Raw genomic sequence first — 18,485 nt, forward strand, 5'->3', positions numbered from 1 at the left:
CCTTGATTCCAAGCACAGACTTAGATTGCAACGGATTCGCTTCGATGGGAAACAGGAGAAGAGAGATCCTCCTGTTACTTTGTCTGGTATGGATATTTTGCGGCAGTTAGAAGATGTTCATATCGAGTTTGGTAAGAGTGTGGATCCCGAACGATTGGGACGACGATCTCGTGGGACATCTGATACGCAACCTATGCAATGGCGGAAGAGAAGCATATTTTTCACTCTTCCTTATTGGGAATCTAATTTGCTACGACACAGTTTGGATGTTATGCACATTGAAAAAAATGTGTGCGATAATGTGCTATATACGTTGCTCAATGAAGCTGGAAAGTCCAAAGACCATCTCGCAGCTAGAAAAGATTTACGGGCCTGGGGAATTCGTGAAGAGGCTTGGCCTGATGAAAACGACAAGTTTCAGCCAGCTAAATTCACCTTGACAAAGCAGAACAAGGATATCTTCCTCTCGACGTTGAAGAACATAAAAGTACCAGATGGATATTCTAGCAACATCTCAAGGTGTATCGATCTGCAGGCTCGAAAGGTTACTGGGTTGAAAAGTCATGACTCTCATGTTCTTATGCAACAGTTACTTCCATTGGCCTTGAAAAACACACTTCCTTCTGATGTATCGGTGGTTTTGGTAGAATTATGTTCATTTTTCAAGAAGTTGTGTGCGAAGGTCTTGGTAGCGGAAGAGCTTGATCAGCTGCAAAATAAAATTATTCTTACACTTTGTCACTTGGAGATGATATTTCCTCCATCATTCTTTACTGTTATGGTTCACTTGACTGTCCACCTTGTTCGAGAAGCAAAGGTTGCTGGCCCAGTTCACTATCGATGGATGTACCCTATAGAGAGGTACTAGATTATCTTTTATTCCCGCCTCTTTAAATTTCACATTGTTCTTTCATTTACTCGTAATTATTAATGCAATTTTAACTTACAGGTACTTGGGAAAATTAAAATCATATGTTAGGAATAAGGCATGGCCTGAGGGGTCAATAGCAGAAGGTTATTCCGGAGATGAGGTCCTAACTTTCTGTTCGAGGTACTTTGATGACATGGAGACATCTTTTAACCGCCCGCGTCGCGTAGATGATTCTCCTCCCGGTCCTTCCACGTCAACTTTATTTCCTCCTGTTGGGAAACCAGTTGGAGGATATGAATTCTTCAGACTCACTCCTACAGAGAAACTCCAGGCACACAGACACGTTTTGATAAATTGCAGCCAAGTTGAACCCTTCATGCAGTAAGTATATATATCATATAAGCTCACTAGCTTTTACACTTTATATTTGTTTCTTACTGACTCTTCTAACAAATTACACTTTACTATAGTGAGTTTAGGAGTTATCTCAGGCGTCAGCTACGGGGCCGTGCGCGTTCTGCTGACATTGATAAAAGAGTCCACAAAGAGTTTCCCAGTTGGTTTACACGTCGAATACGTAATGACAACAGCCCATACACAGATGAATTCAGAGCTCTTTCTCTCGGTCCGTTAGACCATGCACGAGGTTTACCGCGTACAATGTCAACGGCTTCAAGTTCTGTACGGTTGCACGTGATCAGGGATTGCTCACACAAAACTCTGGAGTTTGCGGGACATTCGGAACGAGATGTTATGCTAGCAGTAGTGATGGCGATATGCGCTTTGGAGGCGTCACTTACTATGGAAAGCTAATTGACATTATTGAGTTGACTTACCAGCTTTTCACCGTGACACTGTTCAAATGCTCCTGGGCAAATACGACAACTTCACGGGGACTCGCTACTGACCATTTGGGCATCACCTCAGTCAATTTCTCAAGACTTATTCATACGGGGGCATCTGAAGATGATGAGCCATATATCCTTGCTTCTGAGGCACACCAAATTTACTATGTCGAGGACGAGAAACATAAAGACTGGAATATGGTCGTTCACCTCAAGCCACGGGATCTTTACGATATGGGTGATGGTGACATTATTTACGACAGTGAACCCTTCCAACCCTCGAATTTTGAAGACTTCTTTCCTCAAGGAGATGATAATTTGCCACTTATCAGGTACACGTCTTTTCTTAAATTATTTAAATAATTAACTACTAATTACTAATTTTTTCCAAATACAACATAAATTTAACAAATTTTTTTAAAATATGTCCTTTCAGGCCGGATGATGATGGAGAGTAGCAGCATCCAAAATAAATTATTTAACAAATTTTTCGTCCATAAATACATATGTATAAATTAAAATTCGTAAAATTTTTTAAAAATAAAAAAATTTTCATTTGTAGCGGTTATTAACCGCTACAAATTTTTTCACGAAATTGTAATTTGTAGCGGTTATTAACCGCTACAAATTACAATTTCGTGAAAATTGTAATTTGTAGCGGTTAATAACCGCTACAAATTACAATATCGTGAAAAAATTTGTAGCGGTTATGAACCGCTACAAAATACATACCTGTAAATTAAAATTCGTTCAGATTTTAAAAATAAAAAATACTAACTTTCTAGCGGTTAATAACCGCTACATATGTAACCGCTACTAATTACTAGCGCTTTTATATACGCTAGAAAATGAATAACAGCTACAAAATGTTATAAAACGCTACAAAAACACCGCTACAAATGTGTCGCTGATCTCTATAAATACCATATCTTCTCTACATTCATTTACTCCATCTCTTTCCTTCCTCTCCTATTCTTCTTCATAATTCTCTCTTTTTTTCTTACTATCTCATATTGTGATTTTTTTCTCTTTACTCTATGGTAAGTGAATTTTATTTTATAATTCATTGTATCTTTTATTTTTTTTATTTAAAATTTACTAACATATTTATTTCTCCTTTCCTTTCAGATTTTTCTTCTCCACATTTGTCATGCCCTCCTCAACTGATTCAAATACTCATCAACTTAATACTATAGGTTCAATATTCCAAAATATCATCTTCAATTCAACTATCTTATTAAATATTCAATTAAATTATCTTGTTAGATTAAATTCACTTCTTTTAACACATTCATAATTTAATTACATATTTTTTATTACAAAATTTGAATATATAAAATGTAACATATAACTAATTATACAAATTAACAAAAATTCTTCAAAATAATTTATTTAATGGTTTTTAAAATTATAATATGAAAAACCATAAATTTTTTTTTCTGGCACGGTAAACATTTCTAGCGGTTCAGAACCGCTAGAAATATTTTGTCAAATTTAAATTTCGCGCCAAACTTTCTAGCGGTTAAGAACCGCTAGAAAATTTTCCCGCCATTCTAAAAATTCAATTGGTGTGAAAATTTAATTTCCCAAATATTTCTAGCGGTTCTATAACCGCTAGTAATTTTCGCGCGCTACTGAAATTATTTAATTCCCGTTTAGCAGGTTTCTAGCGGTTACAAAACCGCTAGAAATTTTTTCCGGGGAAACTTTTCTAGCGGTTATAAAACCGCTAGAAACGTTTCCCCGGAAAAAATTTCTAGCGGTTTTGTAACCGCTAGTAATGTGGCTCCTTCAGATAATTTCTAGCGGTTCGTAACCGCTAGAAATGTTCTATCGTTTTGACCATGATGTGTAGCGGTTGAGATAACCGCTAGAAATTTTTTCTAACACCTGTTTTTCTAGCGGTTTCGTTAACCGCTACAAATGTTATTTGTAGCGGTTAAAACCGCTAGAAATGTAACACCATAACCGCTAGAATTAACATATTTTTTTGTAGTGTTGATAAGATAGGGAAATTTTTAATTAATTACCAAGCTTAAATTATTAGTCAATTCAGGGTGGTTTTCTTCTGCCAACGCATGATGATTATCATGATCTCCCCTCCCCCCCCCCCCACCTATATATTATGTGATTTTCATTATTGAATTTAAAATTATAAATATCCCTCTCTATTTGATTTATATCGTGTTCTAGTGATACTGTACTGTAAGAGCGAGTTAAATTTTTTATATTACTCTTTCGGTTCTTAATATAAAACTTATTTAACTAATTTGATTAGATTAAGAAAGTTAGGTAAGTTAGTTAATTATAAGAAAGATGACATATTTTTTCTAAAAGATCATAATTATCTTATTTAATATTCTCCCTCCGTCTTCTACTTCATTATGATTGAGGGAGTATCCATATGAGTAATTTAAGAAAAATTAATAAAGATGAAAAATGTATATTATATTTAGAACCAGAATCAACTCAATAATTAAGTCTTATATTAAAAACTGGAGGAGTATATTGCAGAAGCCGTCAATGCCATCGAGTTCGGAAGAATAGCCACATAGTGAGATATTTTATTACTAAAATAAAATATTATTTTTCTGATCTGTTGTTATAACTTATTTTTATTCTATGTAATTGATTGACATATCGCACGCCGCAGACTAAACGGATGGGAAAAATAATAATCAAATCTAAGAAACATAATTATTAGGGAACATAACAATAAAGCTCCATGGAAACCAAAAAGCAGTGGCTTCAAATTTTATCTTGATCAATATTTCTCAATAATTTGCTGAAAATTCAACCGTTGATATATATGTGTGTACGCGTGTGCATGTGTGTTGACCATATGAACCGTGAAGATTTTTTCCCTCCAAGAAATAAGGGCATTTTGATCACTTTACTAGAGGATCTTTGGGACTGTAGCGCAACATTTCAAAAAATTAATTAGGCGTAATACATCATTTTGGTGGGGTTTAATTGTCATTCTCCCTAATTATCAATAAAAAATAGATTGAAATTAGGAGGATTATTGTAGTCCTAGGTCGGAACATCATTTGGAAGCAAAATTAATCCTCACCTGTAAATTGACTGTATGGTGTGTGGTGTTACGTGTATCAGTGTCACAATACAAACAATTTGCCTTTTCGTTGATTTGTTTGGCATGGATAAGAATTAATAATTAACACTAAACCTATGTGTCACTTATCACGCTACCAAAAAAAGAGTTGGGAGGTATTGAATTATAGTATTAGTAAAATTATTCAAACAAATATGCGAGACGTGTATGAATTATATATGCAATCCATTTATATATCTGCTGTCATAATTAATTATTGATCTCCAAATACGCTTCATGAATGTATATGGTTGCTCAAGTTTCCTATGTCACTTAATGACATGTCATGATATCACAGTGCAAAATAATCGAAGTCCACCTCTATCATTTTGAAAGCGTCAAAGTGAATCGATGGAGTGGAGGGTTTCACACATCACTTCTTTGGGTGCAAGTCTGGGCGAAACTGCTGTCCATTAAAGTATTAATTAACAAACACATATATTATGTCTAGGAAGCTGCACGACACTTAATTAATGTTTAAAGAAATAAACAAGTCTGTCTACAATATATAATAAACAATAACATTAATATAATAGTAATCCTTGGATTACTAATTATCGTGGCGATTCTTAAGCCTTAAACAGCGTTCTCGAGCTGATTAATTACTAAATACACATTACACAAAGCCAGGCCAAGCCATATTATTCCATGCATCACTCTGCGAAACGGCAAAACCTAACCACATTTTTGTTTTTTAAAACTGGGAAGCGCCTCTTAGCCCACCATATCACACGGAAAAGAAAAGAAAGAAAGAAAGAATAAATAAAAGGAAAGTGACACTCTAATTTTTTCCACGAAAAAAGTTGATGGCATGCCTTTAAAATAAACCGCAGGACCAGGGGTGAAATGGTAATCCAGTGGATTTATAAGTAGATGGCTCCAGCTCATACCCCGACACACCCGCACAGAGAGTTTCAACTACACTGATCTAAAGTGACCGATCGAAGATGTTTAGCCCATCCCGTCACAAAACTCTTCACCCTCTTCATCAAGCTTCCTATCTAAAATCATCGTCTTCAAGCTTAAGCTCCATGAAGCTGAAAAGCCTCATCCACACCCTCATAGTCTCGCGCATATGCCGAATCATTCGTGCACTGTCCAAAGTCAAAACCATTATCGTTGAGATTCTCAGGGATAACCAGTCCATCAACTTCAACCCTCGTCACAAAAAGCATTATACCAGGAACAAGAAGATCATCCTGGGATCCTTCAGGCTTCATTACAACTGGTGTTCTTCTAAATCTTCCCATGTCTTGCCAGTCCCCACCCATATTTTCCAAGAGCTGCCTTCATCGGCAGCCGCAAACTCTTACTATGATTCCAGTTGGAATGTTTCGTGCGAGCAACAATTACAAGGTGATGGTGAGGAATGTCCTGACTCCCAGCTCGCAGGTTACCTTCAGTGGCTGGAGGATAAGGGTACGGAAGAAGAATCGAAACGGGAGATTAACGAGATTGACGTGCTAGCAGAAATGTTTATTGCGAACTGCCACGAGAAGTTTAAGTTGGAAAAGCAGGAGTCTGATCGGAGGTTTCAGGAAATGTTGGCCAGGAGCATGTAAAATAACAAAGCAAGCCCAGTTATGGTGAAGTTTGATCCATCGTATTCAGGGGCTTTTGAATTAATGACCGTCATATTTTCTTTTCCTCTTTCTTTTGTTGTAACTTTTCAAAAAGAAAGAACTGATATATGTGCGCGGAATTGGAATTAATGTGGGATTCTTCTTTTCACGTATAGGCATTTCCGTGGTGGTTTTCTTTTCTAACTAGCGGCCTTCATCAAAGTTTGATCACAAGTTTCAACGTTTCAATTATTGTCTCCTCCTTATCAGCTTGACCGGATCTTCTCTGTAATTATACTTGCCACTTGTTTATTTGCGTACAGGCGATGAATCGATATACGTTGTAGATATCTCAAAAAAGGGAAAAAAGGAAAATAGGACTTTGATTATATATATTGCCTTCGATCGAATTTACATAACAGCAGTATAGTTTGCGTTTATCGATAATAATTTAGTTCGATGACGTACCACTTTAAACGGCGCCGTCCTGGTCTCCTGGACTGCGGGACACCATAATTAGTGCCAAAAACATTATCCATTGTTAATTTGGTGCCACTGTGCTTGTTTGCTAGCGCTTGTGTGATTTGTGACATAAACATTATTAATTGACTATGTTTCGCTTTTTTCTTTATATTATAATTAATGAGGAATAATTTATATCCCCGTGAAGCTTCCGACCGGATTTCTTGCGATATTTGCTTGCAAAATCTTTAGTACATATGTCCATCTATATAGGCTATACGATTTTGTGTAACTCAGTAAGTTTGGTCTGATTTTATAGTCTTCATTTTTATTCGACCGTCTCTTACTTAACTCTCACCTACTCCGACCCACCTTAAGTTGTTCTATTTGACTCGTTACCCGAAATTATTGTTACTTGTTCACGTACGTTATCTTTCATACACTTGAGTATATATAAATTGATTATATATATTCATAGCTTTAGCAGAGCTTCGTTAGACAAAGGTCGCCCGAAAAGCGTAAAAGAATAATAAATTATTAAGAACCTAGCTTAGGTAGCTAAAATGCCTTCTATACCGCTCTTCTTGGAAGATTCACAAACAGAAAGGACTCTTTATTGTATTGGGCTCTTAAGCAGGAATCTTAATCTCGACACTGGCTCAGATAATGATAATTAATGACATTAAATTCCGGGTTCCCCGTTAGATAGGTAACTACATGCATGGATCAAACCACGCAATCTCAGTTAAACCACACACTAGGATAGGACAGCTAGACACAGAGAGCTTTGATTTTTGGAGGTGGCAGATATAAAGTGATAGATCCAATATATATAGTTTCTTTCTTACAAAACCCAAAGTCCCAGACATGGGTAAACTAAAAATCGAAGAATCCATCTCGTCGTTAGTCCTGCATATTTGCCAAATGGTTTTCCAATGTGCATATGGCATTGTTTGTTGGCATGGATAATGGAGAATAAAGAGGAAAAGTGAAGCTTGTATAAGAAGAGAAGTCCCAGAGCAGGCGGCTCAAATATGATTAATACCTGTTACGTCGTTGCATATGATTTATTGGGTCTCATCATATTACAAAATCATGTTCTTTATCATCCCTATTAACTTTCAGTTCTCTTTTTCACTGTATCTTGATAACAAAAATAACCACTGATCACATATATGTGGATGACAAAAGCATAGAGTCGCTGATGTCGTACTTGGATGCGCGCGGTTATGTAATGTGAAAGCAAAAGGTTTACCGATATTTCCAAATTCAGATATCAATTAGTTTAGTCTGAAGTTAGTATAGAAGATCAGGGCAAGGGTAACATTTACTGCTTTTTCACGGTTAATAGATGCTTTTTTCAGGTTCCACACCAGCTGTCCAACTTGCTTGTAATAGTTTTAGTAATGGGTTCTCAATAATCAGGCTGAATTTGTTTGTACCTAGTAAAATAAGTGGCGAAAGTTCTTCCTTTTCCTTTTTCTAGGGCGTCTCCGGGATTTGAGATTAATAGACCCAATTTCTAATACTTACTCAGTCTAAACTTTTTTTTTTTGGGGGGGGGGGGCCTAGAAGTCTAGGGATAATCATTGGTCAATGATATTGTGGAGTAATTAAAGTTTTTGGATCTTGCGGGACGCTGCAACGATCTGTCTCAGTAAAGAAATGGAAATGAGTGTGGAACTAGACAAAAGAAGAGACAAGTAGTTGTCTGGTTCGGCCATGTGGTGGTACCTCCAGCATTATTAATTAAGAATTCACATAATCAATATCACATCCACGCCGAAATGACGCAACACAGGATCAACTAGGCATTAATTATCAGATAATAGCAAATGTAAAGCTTGTTTAATCTTGATATGTTTCGTAGAATAACAACGTTGCATTAATTGTATGTTCTGATCGATCAATGATCTGATCTTTAAGTGTTGTGACCAGTCAAGTGTGCTTTTTACTGTTAAGGGGATCATGGTACAGTGAAAGAAGGCATCAATATTGATGCCCTCTTTTTTTTTGGTCTTGAGGGGGTTTTTTCCCCCTTTATTCCAAAACCTGTTTCTTTAGCTGCTTTATTTCGAGAGGAAGGAAGCTTTTGGAAGAGAGGTAGAGGGGTAGAATAGGTTCCTTTGGTCTGCATGTTTCCTGAGAAATGGACTGGCTTTAAACATATATACGTAAAAGTGAGTGCATGGTTGAAAGGCCCCTTGATGGGTTTTTTATTCCTGTGCACACACATAGCTGAAGCTTCTTCTGTTTATCACTTCAAACATGTAAAGGTTATTAGTTGTTGGACCACATGCCACAGAATATTTCTGCACCTAGTCAGGCTAGACAGTCTTTTCAGGTGATAATGTCTCGTCCCTGACTGTAAGTTTTGTACACACAACAGGTTATGGTTGTTCAGAGACAGTCAGCGAGTCAACTAAAACTACTAGCACGCTTTTATTTTTTATTTTTTTACCTCGAAAAATATTCAATGTCTGTGTTTTATATTTGAGTTTATAAATTAAATATTGAAAAATAATTAAGAACATTTAGTGTATCGGTAATTAATATGTGCCTTAATGTGCATGCCTCTACCGTATCCAACTGACCAACTATGATATTAGGAAACTGTCGTGAAAGTCTGAGGGAGGATACGGATATTTTTCTATAGAGAAGATAAATCCCTGTATGCAGAAGGCAAATAGGATCGGGATACAAAACCTACTTCATCCCAATGTTAGCAAAAATAATACTCTCTCTAGTTCTAAATGTAAGACTCATTTTATAGTATAATTTACATTACAAAACATGTCTTATATTTACGATTAGAGGAATATTAATTAAATAAATTAATATTTTTTTATTACAGCGATGTTCTCTTTCCTGACATTAAATATTTATGTTTGCACATTATTTATTTATATTTGGCTAATTTTCAATGAACGAGAACAACAGACAAGCATGTGATATAATTAATCCGTGATGGAAGGAAAAAAAATGGAAGAAAGAATCAAATGGGCTGGAACATCTGTGGAGCAACGCAAGCAGCATTACAATCAGAACAGGACAGCACAGCTTTTCGGGCTTTGCTGCGTTTTCAGTACTCAGAATTGCTTGTTGGGCCCAGTCCTTAGAAATTGTTCAGACAATCCTGTTATCAATGGCTGCGGCTTATTGATAGAGTTGGGTCCAAAATTCAAATTGAAGAGTCCAGATTCAAATTTTTACTGAAAAAAGTATTTATTTAGTACAGGACAATGTCTGTAATAGAATTATCTCCGGTGGGAAGATGAATTCATTTTGTTCAGATAATATTTATTGAACTCTACGCATGACACAGCCCCCAGCCATCTTAGGGATCAATATATAATACTACCTCCGGTCCTAATTATAAGAGCTAGTTGGCTAAGAAAACAAGTTAAGTTAGTTATTTGTAATAAATAGATATTATTTTTCTTAAAATATATTTACTAATCAAGTATGTTGGCTAAAACTGCAACCGTTAGAAGGACTATCTTAAAAAAAAATATATAAATATAAGAGACAAAGTAGATTATGATCTTATATTTACGATAAAAATAAAAATCAAATAAGATCTTATATTAAGGACTGAAAATAGTATTAACACTCCAGTCCCTGACGCAGATATGTTGACTTCTTGGTGATGTAGCGTTATTGGGGTGTCTAGCAATCCGCATAAGCACTTTTAAAAAGTGCTCTCCTGCAGTTCAGAATAATTTATATCACAAATATCGTATATTATAAAAAAAAATTTAATTATAATTTGGTTTTAATTCAAACACTTTTTTTTCTCCGTCGTCATCACAAAAGTCCAGACTCTTCAATTACCCAAGGTGTAAGCGTTCAGGCATGCATATTATTTGGAATGGAAGATTCCCTGTTCTACGACTTGCTGATGTGAAAATCGTATAAAATACTTGCACGCACAGTTTGACCATAGCCCTGTGATCTCTTGATTCGCATGTCTTTAAGCATTGATCAGATTGTGAACATTTCAGTTAAAAATGCTAGTGCCGTGGCTCGTTTATTGTTTATAGTACCCCTACATGATAGATACAAAAAGAAGGTGAAGAATTATAAAATAGACTCGTCACAACACACGCTTAAAATTCCAGCTCTAGGCACAGGCGCAGTTTTAACTTTCAAATGATCAATTTACACAAAACAAGTATTTAAATTAAACAATAAAAAATCAAAATAACGATATCCAAATTGTCCAAAACATATCGTTGGAATTGGATTCGGAGGCATTTGGGTGGAAATCAAACCGTGATTTTAAAAATATTTTTACAATATACAAAGTAAATATGTAAAAGCGTTTGTCTCATTTTTACGAAAAAAAGTATTTTTTAAAAACACTTTTAATGGTTGCCAAACCCTCCGAAATAAACTCAACACACGTAAAACCTGTTTGAAATTAGATCTTTTGTGGAAACAAGCAACCGGATGTCTTTACCATACTTTTGTTTTAATTTTTTTTTAATGTACAGATATTTTCTTATTAAAACAATTTTGTTTGAAAAGTTGTGGGGTGTTGAATGTGCTCTTAGAATTTAAATATTAGTTCATGTTGTAAAAAATAACCTATTTTACTAGGTTCAACGGGATACCCCCGGGGGTAAAGAAAAACAATTGTCAAAGGACTAGACGATGAGATCCATATGACCCACGACATAAACCAGGGGACATCGTCGGTTTTATAGCAAATTTTTAGACTGTGTTTGGGTGACATCCCAAACTATGGTTTGGGGAATAAATCACCCAAAAACCAAAATTATGGGTTTGGAAAAAGCAAAATTTTTTTGCTTTTGGAGAAAAAAGAGAGAGTGTGAGAGCCTATAGGATATGTATCTTGTTATTTTTTTTATAAACATATTTAATCTTATATTTTATAAATATATATACATATTAATTAATTATTAATTATATTATCTTATGTATTATTAATTATGTTAATAAAAAATATATTATTAACAATTTTATTCCTTCAAATTAAAATATATCATAAAATCTATTTTTTCTGTAATTATCATATTAACTTATATCTTTTTTTTAGTAATTTGTATATATAAAAAATGCTTCTGATAGTAACTATCCAAACACTCTCACTTCTCAAAATCACTTTTTCATAAAATCTATTCTTTCTAGAATCTATTCTCTAGAATCACTTTTCCGAACCACGGTTTGGTTTCATCCAAATACACCCTTAATAGCTATTACGCTACTGCACATAATTCGTGATGCATTTTTCTCCATCTCAACAAACCAATTCGCATCATTTGTGCAAAGAGATAAAAACTAGATTTGATGATAGTCATGGAAAAGCCACTCCATGGAGCCCACGCGACTTTTTTTGGCGAGAACGAATTACGAGGAATAATGCGTATTCCGTACAATGTACAAGAACTGCACTGGTTAATTTAAAAAAATGCCATGAGATTTCACGATGAAATTTCATTAGAAAATACTCTTAAATATTTTTAAGTTATTTGTGCTTTCACCAATAAAATTTTTTAAACTAAATAAATCAATGAATTTTTTTAACTCTTCAATATGAACATATTCTGCCACATGGATCAAATTTGAGTGTATTTATTATTTATATCCATTATGAACAATTGTCATATTCTAACACCAGTATATTTAGCTTATTTTTAATTTCAAGAAAAATAATTACACATGGAAGGCATGTACTAATTTCTCCCCGAGATCTGGCAACAATGACTTCTCTAACTCCACTAGGAGAAATAAAACGACACAAGTGCCACATAGGAAGACAACCTTTTCAGGCATCCAGCTCATACTATAAAACCTAACTATATCCAGTTAGGCAATTAGGCTCAGATTGCTCTGTTTCTTCTTAAACCCTGTACCAAAAGCCCGCCTTTGCTCTTCGGGCGCTCTTTTTCGCTCAGCGCGCTTCCTGCTTAATTGCGCGCCATCTACAAATTCAACCTCGTGAATCAGACACCTAGTGGAGCTCCTGCGTGTTTTAACTTTCATCTCTAGGGATTGACTTCGCTGAGCTTTTTTGTGCGCTACGAATTATCCTATCGCGGCGGGGAGGCTTTCTGGATGTTGCTGGCGCTGGTACCTGATCCCCATATAAATTCAGCGTTTTTTTAACTATCTGTTGGGACTCGCCAATCTCGGTGGAAAAAGATTTCTTCTTCTTCTGGTATTTTTTGTTCTGCGATTTTAGTGGTTGGGAAAAGATTCTATTTTCGTTGTAATAGTTGACTAAACGCTTGAAAGCGTTTCGGTATTCGGGGTTTGTCCGAGTCGGTAATGTGATGTTGGTCTTAATTTATTTCGTAGTGTATTTTCTGTGTTAATTACGTAGGTGGTTGACGCGCAGAAAAGAAATAGTATTAGGGTTCTTTTAGGTTGAGGCTTGAAATCTCCAAACAAAGCTGATAAAAAGGGGTGTTGAGAGGAATTAGAAGAAGAAACCGTAAATGGTAGGGAAACGACTGGGTGGATATTTTGTGTTTGCGCAAATATTGTTAGCGTTCTCGTGAATGGCTTTGATTGAAGGAAAATGGGTGTTCATTTGTTTTCAAGCTTTGTCTGCATGGTGAGATATTTTTAATTGGACCTTTCTGACCGGGGTTTATATGCCGTTACCATCATATTGATGATGAAAGAGATGGGATCTGGCTGTTACAAGTCTATCGCATTAACACTGATTGCTAAACTTCAGAGAATTTTCGGGACTTAGTTATCAGAACCTTATATTTGACCTCTGCTCCAATTAAATTTGTTTCCTTTTAAGTTGACGTTATGTGTGACCAATTCCATAGAAGCCTACTTGTAGCTTGGGCAGTGCATCTTAGTAGACTTTTAGGACCGCCAGAATTTGGAAGTTTATCGAATGAATTGATATTGACTGTGTTCTAGGACCTTAAATTATTGAATGCCACAGAAAAAACAAAGGACTTTTTCACTCTTGTCATGTATGTCATCTTTCTGCGAATTCTTTGAAAAACAACTTTGGTTATTGATAATGATCATCTTCTCCTAAATCAAAACAGAAGTCTGAGAGCTGGCTGTATTTCTGGTAATGTAATACCTGCTGTAGATTCTGTCCACATCTCAGAATGTTCATTGACATGGAGGCTCAGATTCACCAACTTGAGCAAGAAGCATACTCATCTGTCTTGCGTGCTTTCAAAGCTCAGTCTGATGCTCTTACTTGGGTATTTCTCTAGCTTCTTCCTCAACTTCTTGTATGATCTCTGTATTTTCCTTCTTTAAAGGTTTATCCTTGCCATTTCATGATTTCATCAGGAGAAGGAAGGCTTGATAACTGAGCTCAGGAAAGAGTTAAGGGTTTCAGATGATGAACACAGAGAGCTTCTTACAAGGGTAAATGCTGATGAAATTATCCACCGGATACGGTAGAGTGTTTCTTTCAACATTAGCTACGATGTTGCCAAACTAATTATGGACTACTGTTTCCTTTTTCATTATTCAATGATTTGTGATGGGAAATGCAAGCAGGGAGTGGAGGCAAACTGGTAGTTATCAACCTTCAATGCGCAGCAGTTCTCAACCTATTCAGGACGTTTTACCCAGCCCAACTGTTTCTGCTTCTCGCAAGAAACAGAAGACTTCCCAATCGGTACCTTCTTTTGCACATAAAGTGCTGTGAGCTTTAACAGCAGCAGCAGTAGCTCTATGCATTTCTTTTTCTTTTTTTTCTTTTAACTTTCAACTGCCCTCAAGGATCTGCTTGATGACTCAGCATTGCAATTTATTTCTTTTTTACAGAAGTACAAAGAAAAATCTTACATCTGACTTCCATTTTTTGGGAAACATTTTCCGCTAATTTTGGTGCCAGGTTCAGTCATTACCTGGATTGTCTTCAGTGAAGTCTGCGCAGTATCCTGCTGGTGCTGCTGGAGGAAGGCATTTGACAAGTCGCAGTTCTTTTAATGCCCGCCCATCTAATGCATCTGCTGAGGCAGCAACTTCTGATCCATTGATCGGGAAGAAAGTTTGGACTAGATGGCCTGAAGACAACCATTTTTATGAGGCTGTCATAACTGATTATAACCCTGCAGAGGTATGTTTAGGTTTTCACATATTTGATTTTTATATAATGAAGTAGAGATTTGATGAATGTAAGGTTTATTTATATCTTCCTACACCCTTCACTGCTAGATCACTCTAGTGTTTATACTTCCTTCTTACTGGTTCCCATTATTTGCAGGGCCGTCATGCGTTGGTTTATGACATTAGCACACCGAGTGAAACATGGGAATGGGTTAATCTCAAAGAGGTATTTCTATATTTTGTTGCATAGAGTGAAACAGTTATTTTAATTTATTAGCTACTAATTTCAGTGCAGCAATAGTGCTAGATATGTCAATTTGCAACAATATTAAACCTTGTGACACAGCGTAGAACTCAATGCATTACTTCCATATATGACCACAATGACGATGACGACAAGCTTGAGCCAATGTTTGCATTTGCTTGAGTCTCAATTGATCTTTTTAGATAATAATATAACAGCATTTGGAGTTTGTTATATTGGTACTTAATAAGAAGCAACTAGTGGAATTTCTTTCTAGTTACACACACATTATGTAACACTTTGAATATGTAAGATTTAATGATAGTAAGGGATTTAGAATTTCTTTTTCAAGTAGAATTTTATTTTTCCTTTGATTTGAAGTTTTTTAGAATAACTTTTTAAGTTTCCTTGGCTTGAGAGCTATGCTTATTATTGTCTGCTTGCATTTACCGTCAAGACTTGAGAGTGAGTACTCTTACTATTTATTGGACTTGTTGGGACTTAGAACGGGGAACTACTCCCTCTTTACCCACTGTGATTATGATTATCAGTCTAATTAACAATTAGTCTAGGTTAACATATATTAGATGGTGACTCAGGTGTGTACTTGTTCTTGAGTCGTGACCCATGGGCTTGAAAATATTAATCACGATATGTCTCAAGAAAACCAAGCATGCACAAGTTCTGATTTAAGCTGAAAGTATTGTGTGAGTGAACTGTCATTCATTCTGAATACGTTTGTTACTTGGTTGCTTTGATAAAACTCAACATATGCAACGTATAAATTTAATGACTAATAATATATGCAATAACGTGAGTTTTTCCAAGAGGATGATTACTTCTATCTTTAGGATATTGATACGTGATTGGTTATAGATATCACCTGAGGATATACGATGGGATGAAGATCCAGGCATACCCCATAGAGGTGGTCCTGGTGGGCAAGGCCATGGGGTTAAGAAATCTTTTAGCCGCACAGTTGATACTATGGTTACCGGGAGAGGGAGAGGACATCCAAAGGCTCAGCCGAGAAAAGAATATCACCTGCCGCAAAATGGTATTGTAAAAAGAGTATTGGATGACTTTGAGTTGCTGAATACAGAGTTACTGGTTAAAGAGGTGAGTGCCATGTTTAAGCACTTTCATTGGGAGTAAAAAATATTAATCATTTATGGCGCTGTTGTTGCTTGAACAGGTGGAGAGGGTTTTTGCCGTGAATCACCCAGATCCTACGGAACTTGAGAAAGCTAAAAATATGCTGAAAGTATTATCTCGGAGCTTCTTGCTAGTTCTTTTTCTTGACATCCATGCTGTTATTGCTTTTCTAACTATTGCCCGTGCAGGAGCATGAGCAGGCACTTATTGATGCAATTGCGCGACTCGCAGATACATCTGATGGTGAAAGTGGTAATGACTAGATACCGTCAACATAATCATACTGTATTCTATTCTATATTTCAACTTGTTTCATTGTTTTAGTGGCTGGGATTTTAGGTATACGAAAATTAGCATTATGTAAACAGACAAAATGTTTGGCATTTTAAACTTTTGGGTTGAAACTTTGAGAACAATGTTAACTCTGTTAACAAAGGGGAATCCATGCATTACCAGAGTGGGAGGGATAGAGCATAGTTGCATCTCTGAGGGTTACCCGTGAGAATGCAAATAACAGTGAACATGTGCGTGAGGCATTGGCCCCCATCTCAGTTAACTAAGATCTATTGGTCATGTTTGCAGATGGAGAACACCCACTTTTGGATGGGCAGTTAATGGAGACTGGATGAGAGGGTAGACAGAGGGAGACGAGTCTCTCCGAAAGTACTATTTAAGCTCTCTGGTAGTTTTATGGAAGCGAAATTGTGAATGAATCCCGGGGCAGGCATGAAAGGACCCAGCTGTATTTAATGACCAACAAGATAACCATTTTAGTAATGAATTTCTGCCATTTGTTTCTGTATTCTTAATATGTGCCAATTGTGTGTCCAGTGGTGATTAAGAAAGACTCGCCATTTGTCAGCCCCGTAAATACAAGACAATAATTTCATTATTTGATAAACTTTGGTCAACCGCCGTGGACTGGAAAACTTTAGTCTCACCAATTGATTTGTACGGGGCACCTTAATTAGTCACAGACGCGGCTACTCTCAATGGGATTTTTGGTCCCCCAGAAAACCATATTTCATTCAAGACACCCGGGAATCACATCGTCCCCTTCCCTCCTTGTAACAAAGCGCAGAGCAGAACAATAATATGGAAGTTAACTTGCACTAAAACTCTTTGATTTTGGGCTACAGCTCTTAACTGGTTTAGTCAAAAGGAGATGTGAATGTGTTTACCAGCTAACTTCCGACCCAGTTCAAAACTTCAAATCACCAATAATGGTGTATTTGATTCAATAGAAGAAGAATTTTTATGGAGAAGAACATTAATTTTGAACCAAATCGCTCTTGCCCCTTTTAAAACCCTTCAACTGGAACTAATAATGCAAGGGTTTAGTTTGCTCCCTATTAAAAGCTTCTTCTCCAAGACTCCATTAATTAAGATCCTTAACCACCTTTACTTTCGCCCTTCCCGCAAAATGTGAATGCGACGTTGATAATTTTCTTCTCCCCAGTAACTTACACGAGCGTATTTCTGCTGACAATCACAGTGAGACCTCTTGCAAGAATCCCCGTTCCCCTCGTCGCTTCGTATTAAAAGCACTCGCACGCAAGTTTGATTTATGTTTGTTTATCAAAAAAGAAGTTTGATCTATGTTTTAAACACTTGGGTGAGAAAAAGAGGACCTGTCTTAAAAACAGAGTTCAGAGGAATAAAGGGTGGTAATTGATCACCCAGATAAATTCCGATTGCTTCTGCACGAGAAGTTTATGCCTGATGCTGCATGATCACGCAGTGCGACCAATTTTATCACTTGTGCGAGCAATTATGGAATGGATCATCATTTTCACAGAAAAATTGTATCCGCCAAGTCACAGTTAATTATATGTATGAAGCTATCATCTCTGGTGTTCCATACAAAGTAAGACTTGATCTGAAAAGCCAACGTCAAACCGAGACCTTCTGAGAAAACTCCAGAAAAGTAGCTGTGGCCAGCATTATATATTTGGATGAACTTTTTTTTTTTTTTCTTTTGAAGTGGGAAATTTTAATTAACGAATACACTAGGAGACGTCAGGCATGCAGCCAAGAGGCCCTACTTGAATGAAAGACTACTTGAGATGACAAATGGTTCCCCCGTTTCGTTGTGGTTCTAGGATCCGAATCGGTCATTAGAAAATACTACCAATTTTTTTTGGTAATAGGTTAACTTTCAATTGTATTC

General features: G+C 36.2%; 2 protein-coding genes across 6 annotated transcripts; both read left to right on the top strand.

The window, feature by feature from the left end:
• The first annotated feature begins 5,716 nt into the window (after positions 1–5,716).
• On the top strand, positions 5,717–6,594 carry LOC114734253 (uncharacterized). Its single transcript, XM_028921836.1, has one exon. The coding sequence runs from the start codon at positions 5,776–5,778 to the stop codon at positions 6,388–6,390; it is 615 nt and encodes a 204-aa protein (XP_028777669.1). The 5' UTR covers positions 5,717–5,775; the 3' UTR covers positions 6,391–6,594.
• A 6,118-nt stretch (positions 6,595–12,712) lies between these two features.
• LOC114734216 (protein EMSY-LIKE 1) lies at positions 12,713–17,120 on the top strand. Of its 5 annotated transcripts, none has more exons than XM_028921778.1 (10): positions 12,713–13,036; positions 13,893–14,057; positions 14,149–14,258; positions 14,362–14,482; positions 14,702–14,926; positions 15,074–15,142; positions 16,037–16,279; positions 16,356–16,424; positions 16,504–16,567; positions 16,898–17,120. In XM_028921778.1, exons 2-10 carry the CDS (start codon positions 13,959–13,961, stop codon positions 16,942–16,944), a joined length of 1,047 nt encoding a protein of 348 aa, XP_028777611.1. In that variant the 5' UTR covers positions 12,713–13,036; positions 13,893–13,958; the 3' UTR covers positions 16,945–17,120. The 5 variants fall into 5 exon arrangements, with proteins under 5 accessions (XP_028777611.1, XP_028777612.1, XP_028777615.1 ...); XM_028921779.1 differs by having other exon boundaries at positions 12,713–13,010; XM_028921782.1 differs by having other exon boundaries at positions 12,713–13,010; positions 13,896–14,057.
• Positions 17,121–18,485: the final 1,365 nt, after the last annotated feature.

The sequence above is a fragment of the Neltuma alba genome, unplaced genomic scaffold (genome assembly GCF_004799145.2).
Source record: "Neltuma alba isolate B1F8T4 unplaced genomic scaffold, ASM479914v2 tig00013081_pilon, whole genome shotgun sequence".
NCBI classification, from domain to species: domain Eukaryota; kingdom Viridiplantae; phylum Streptophyta; class Magnoliopsida; order Fabales; family Fabaceae; genus Neltuma; species Neltuma alba.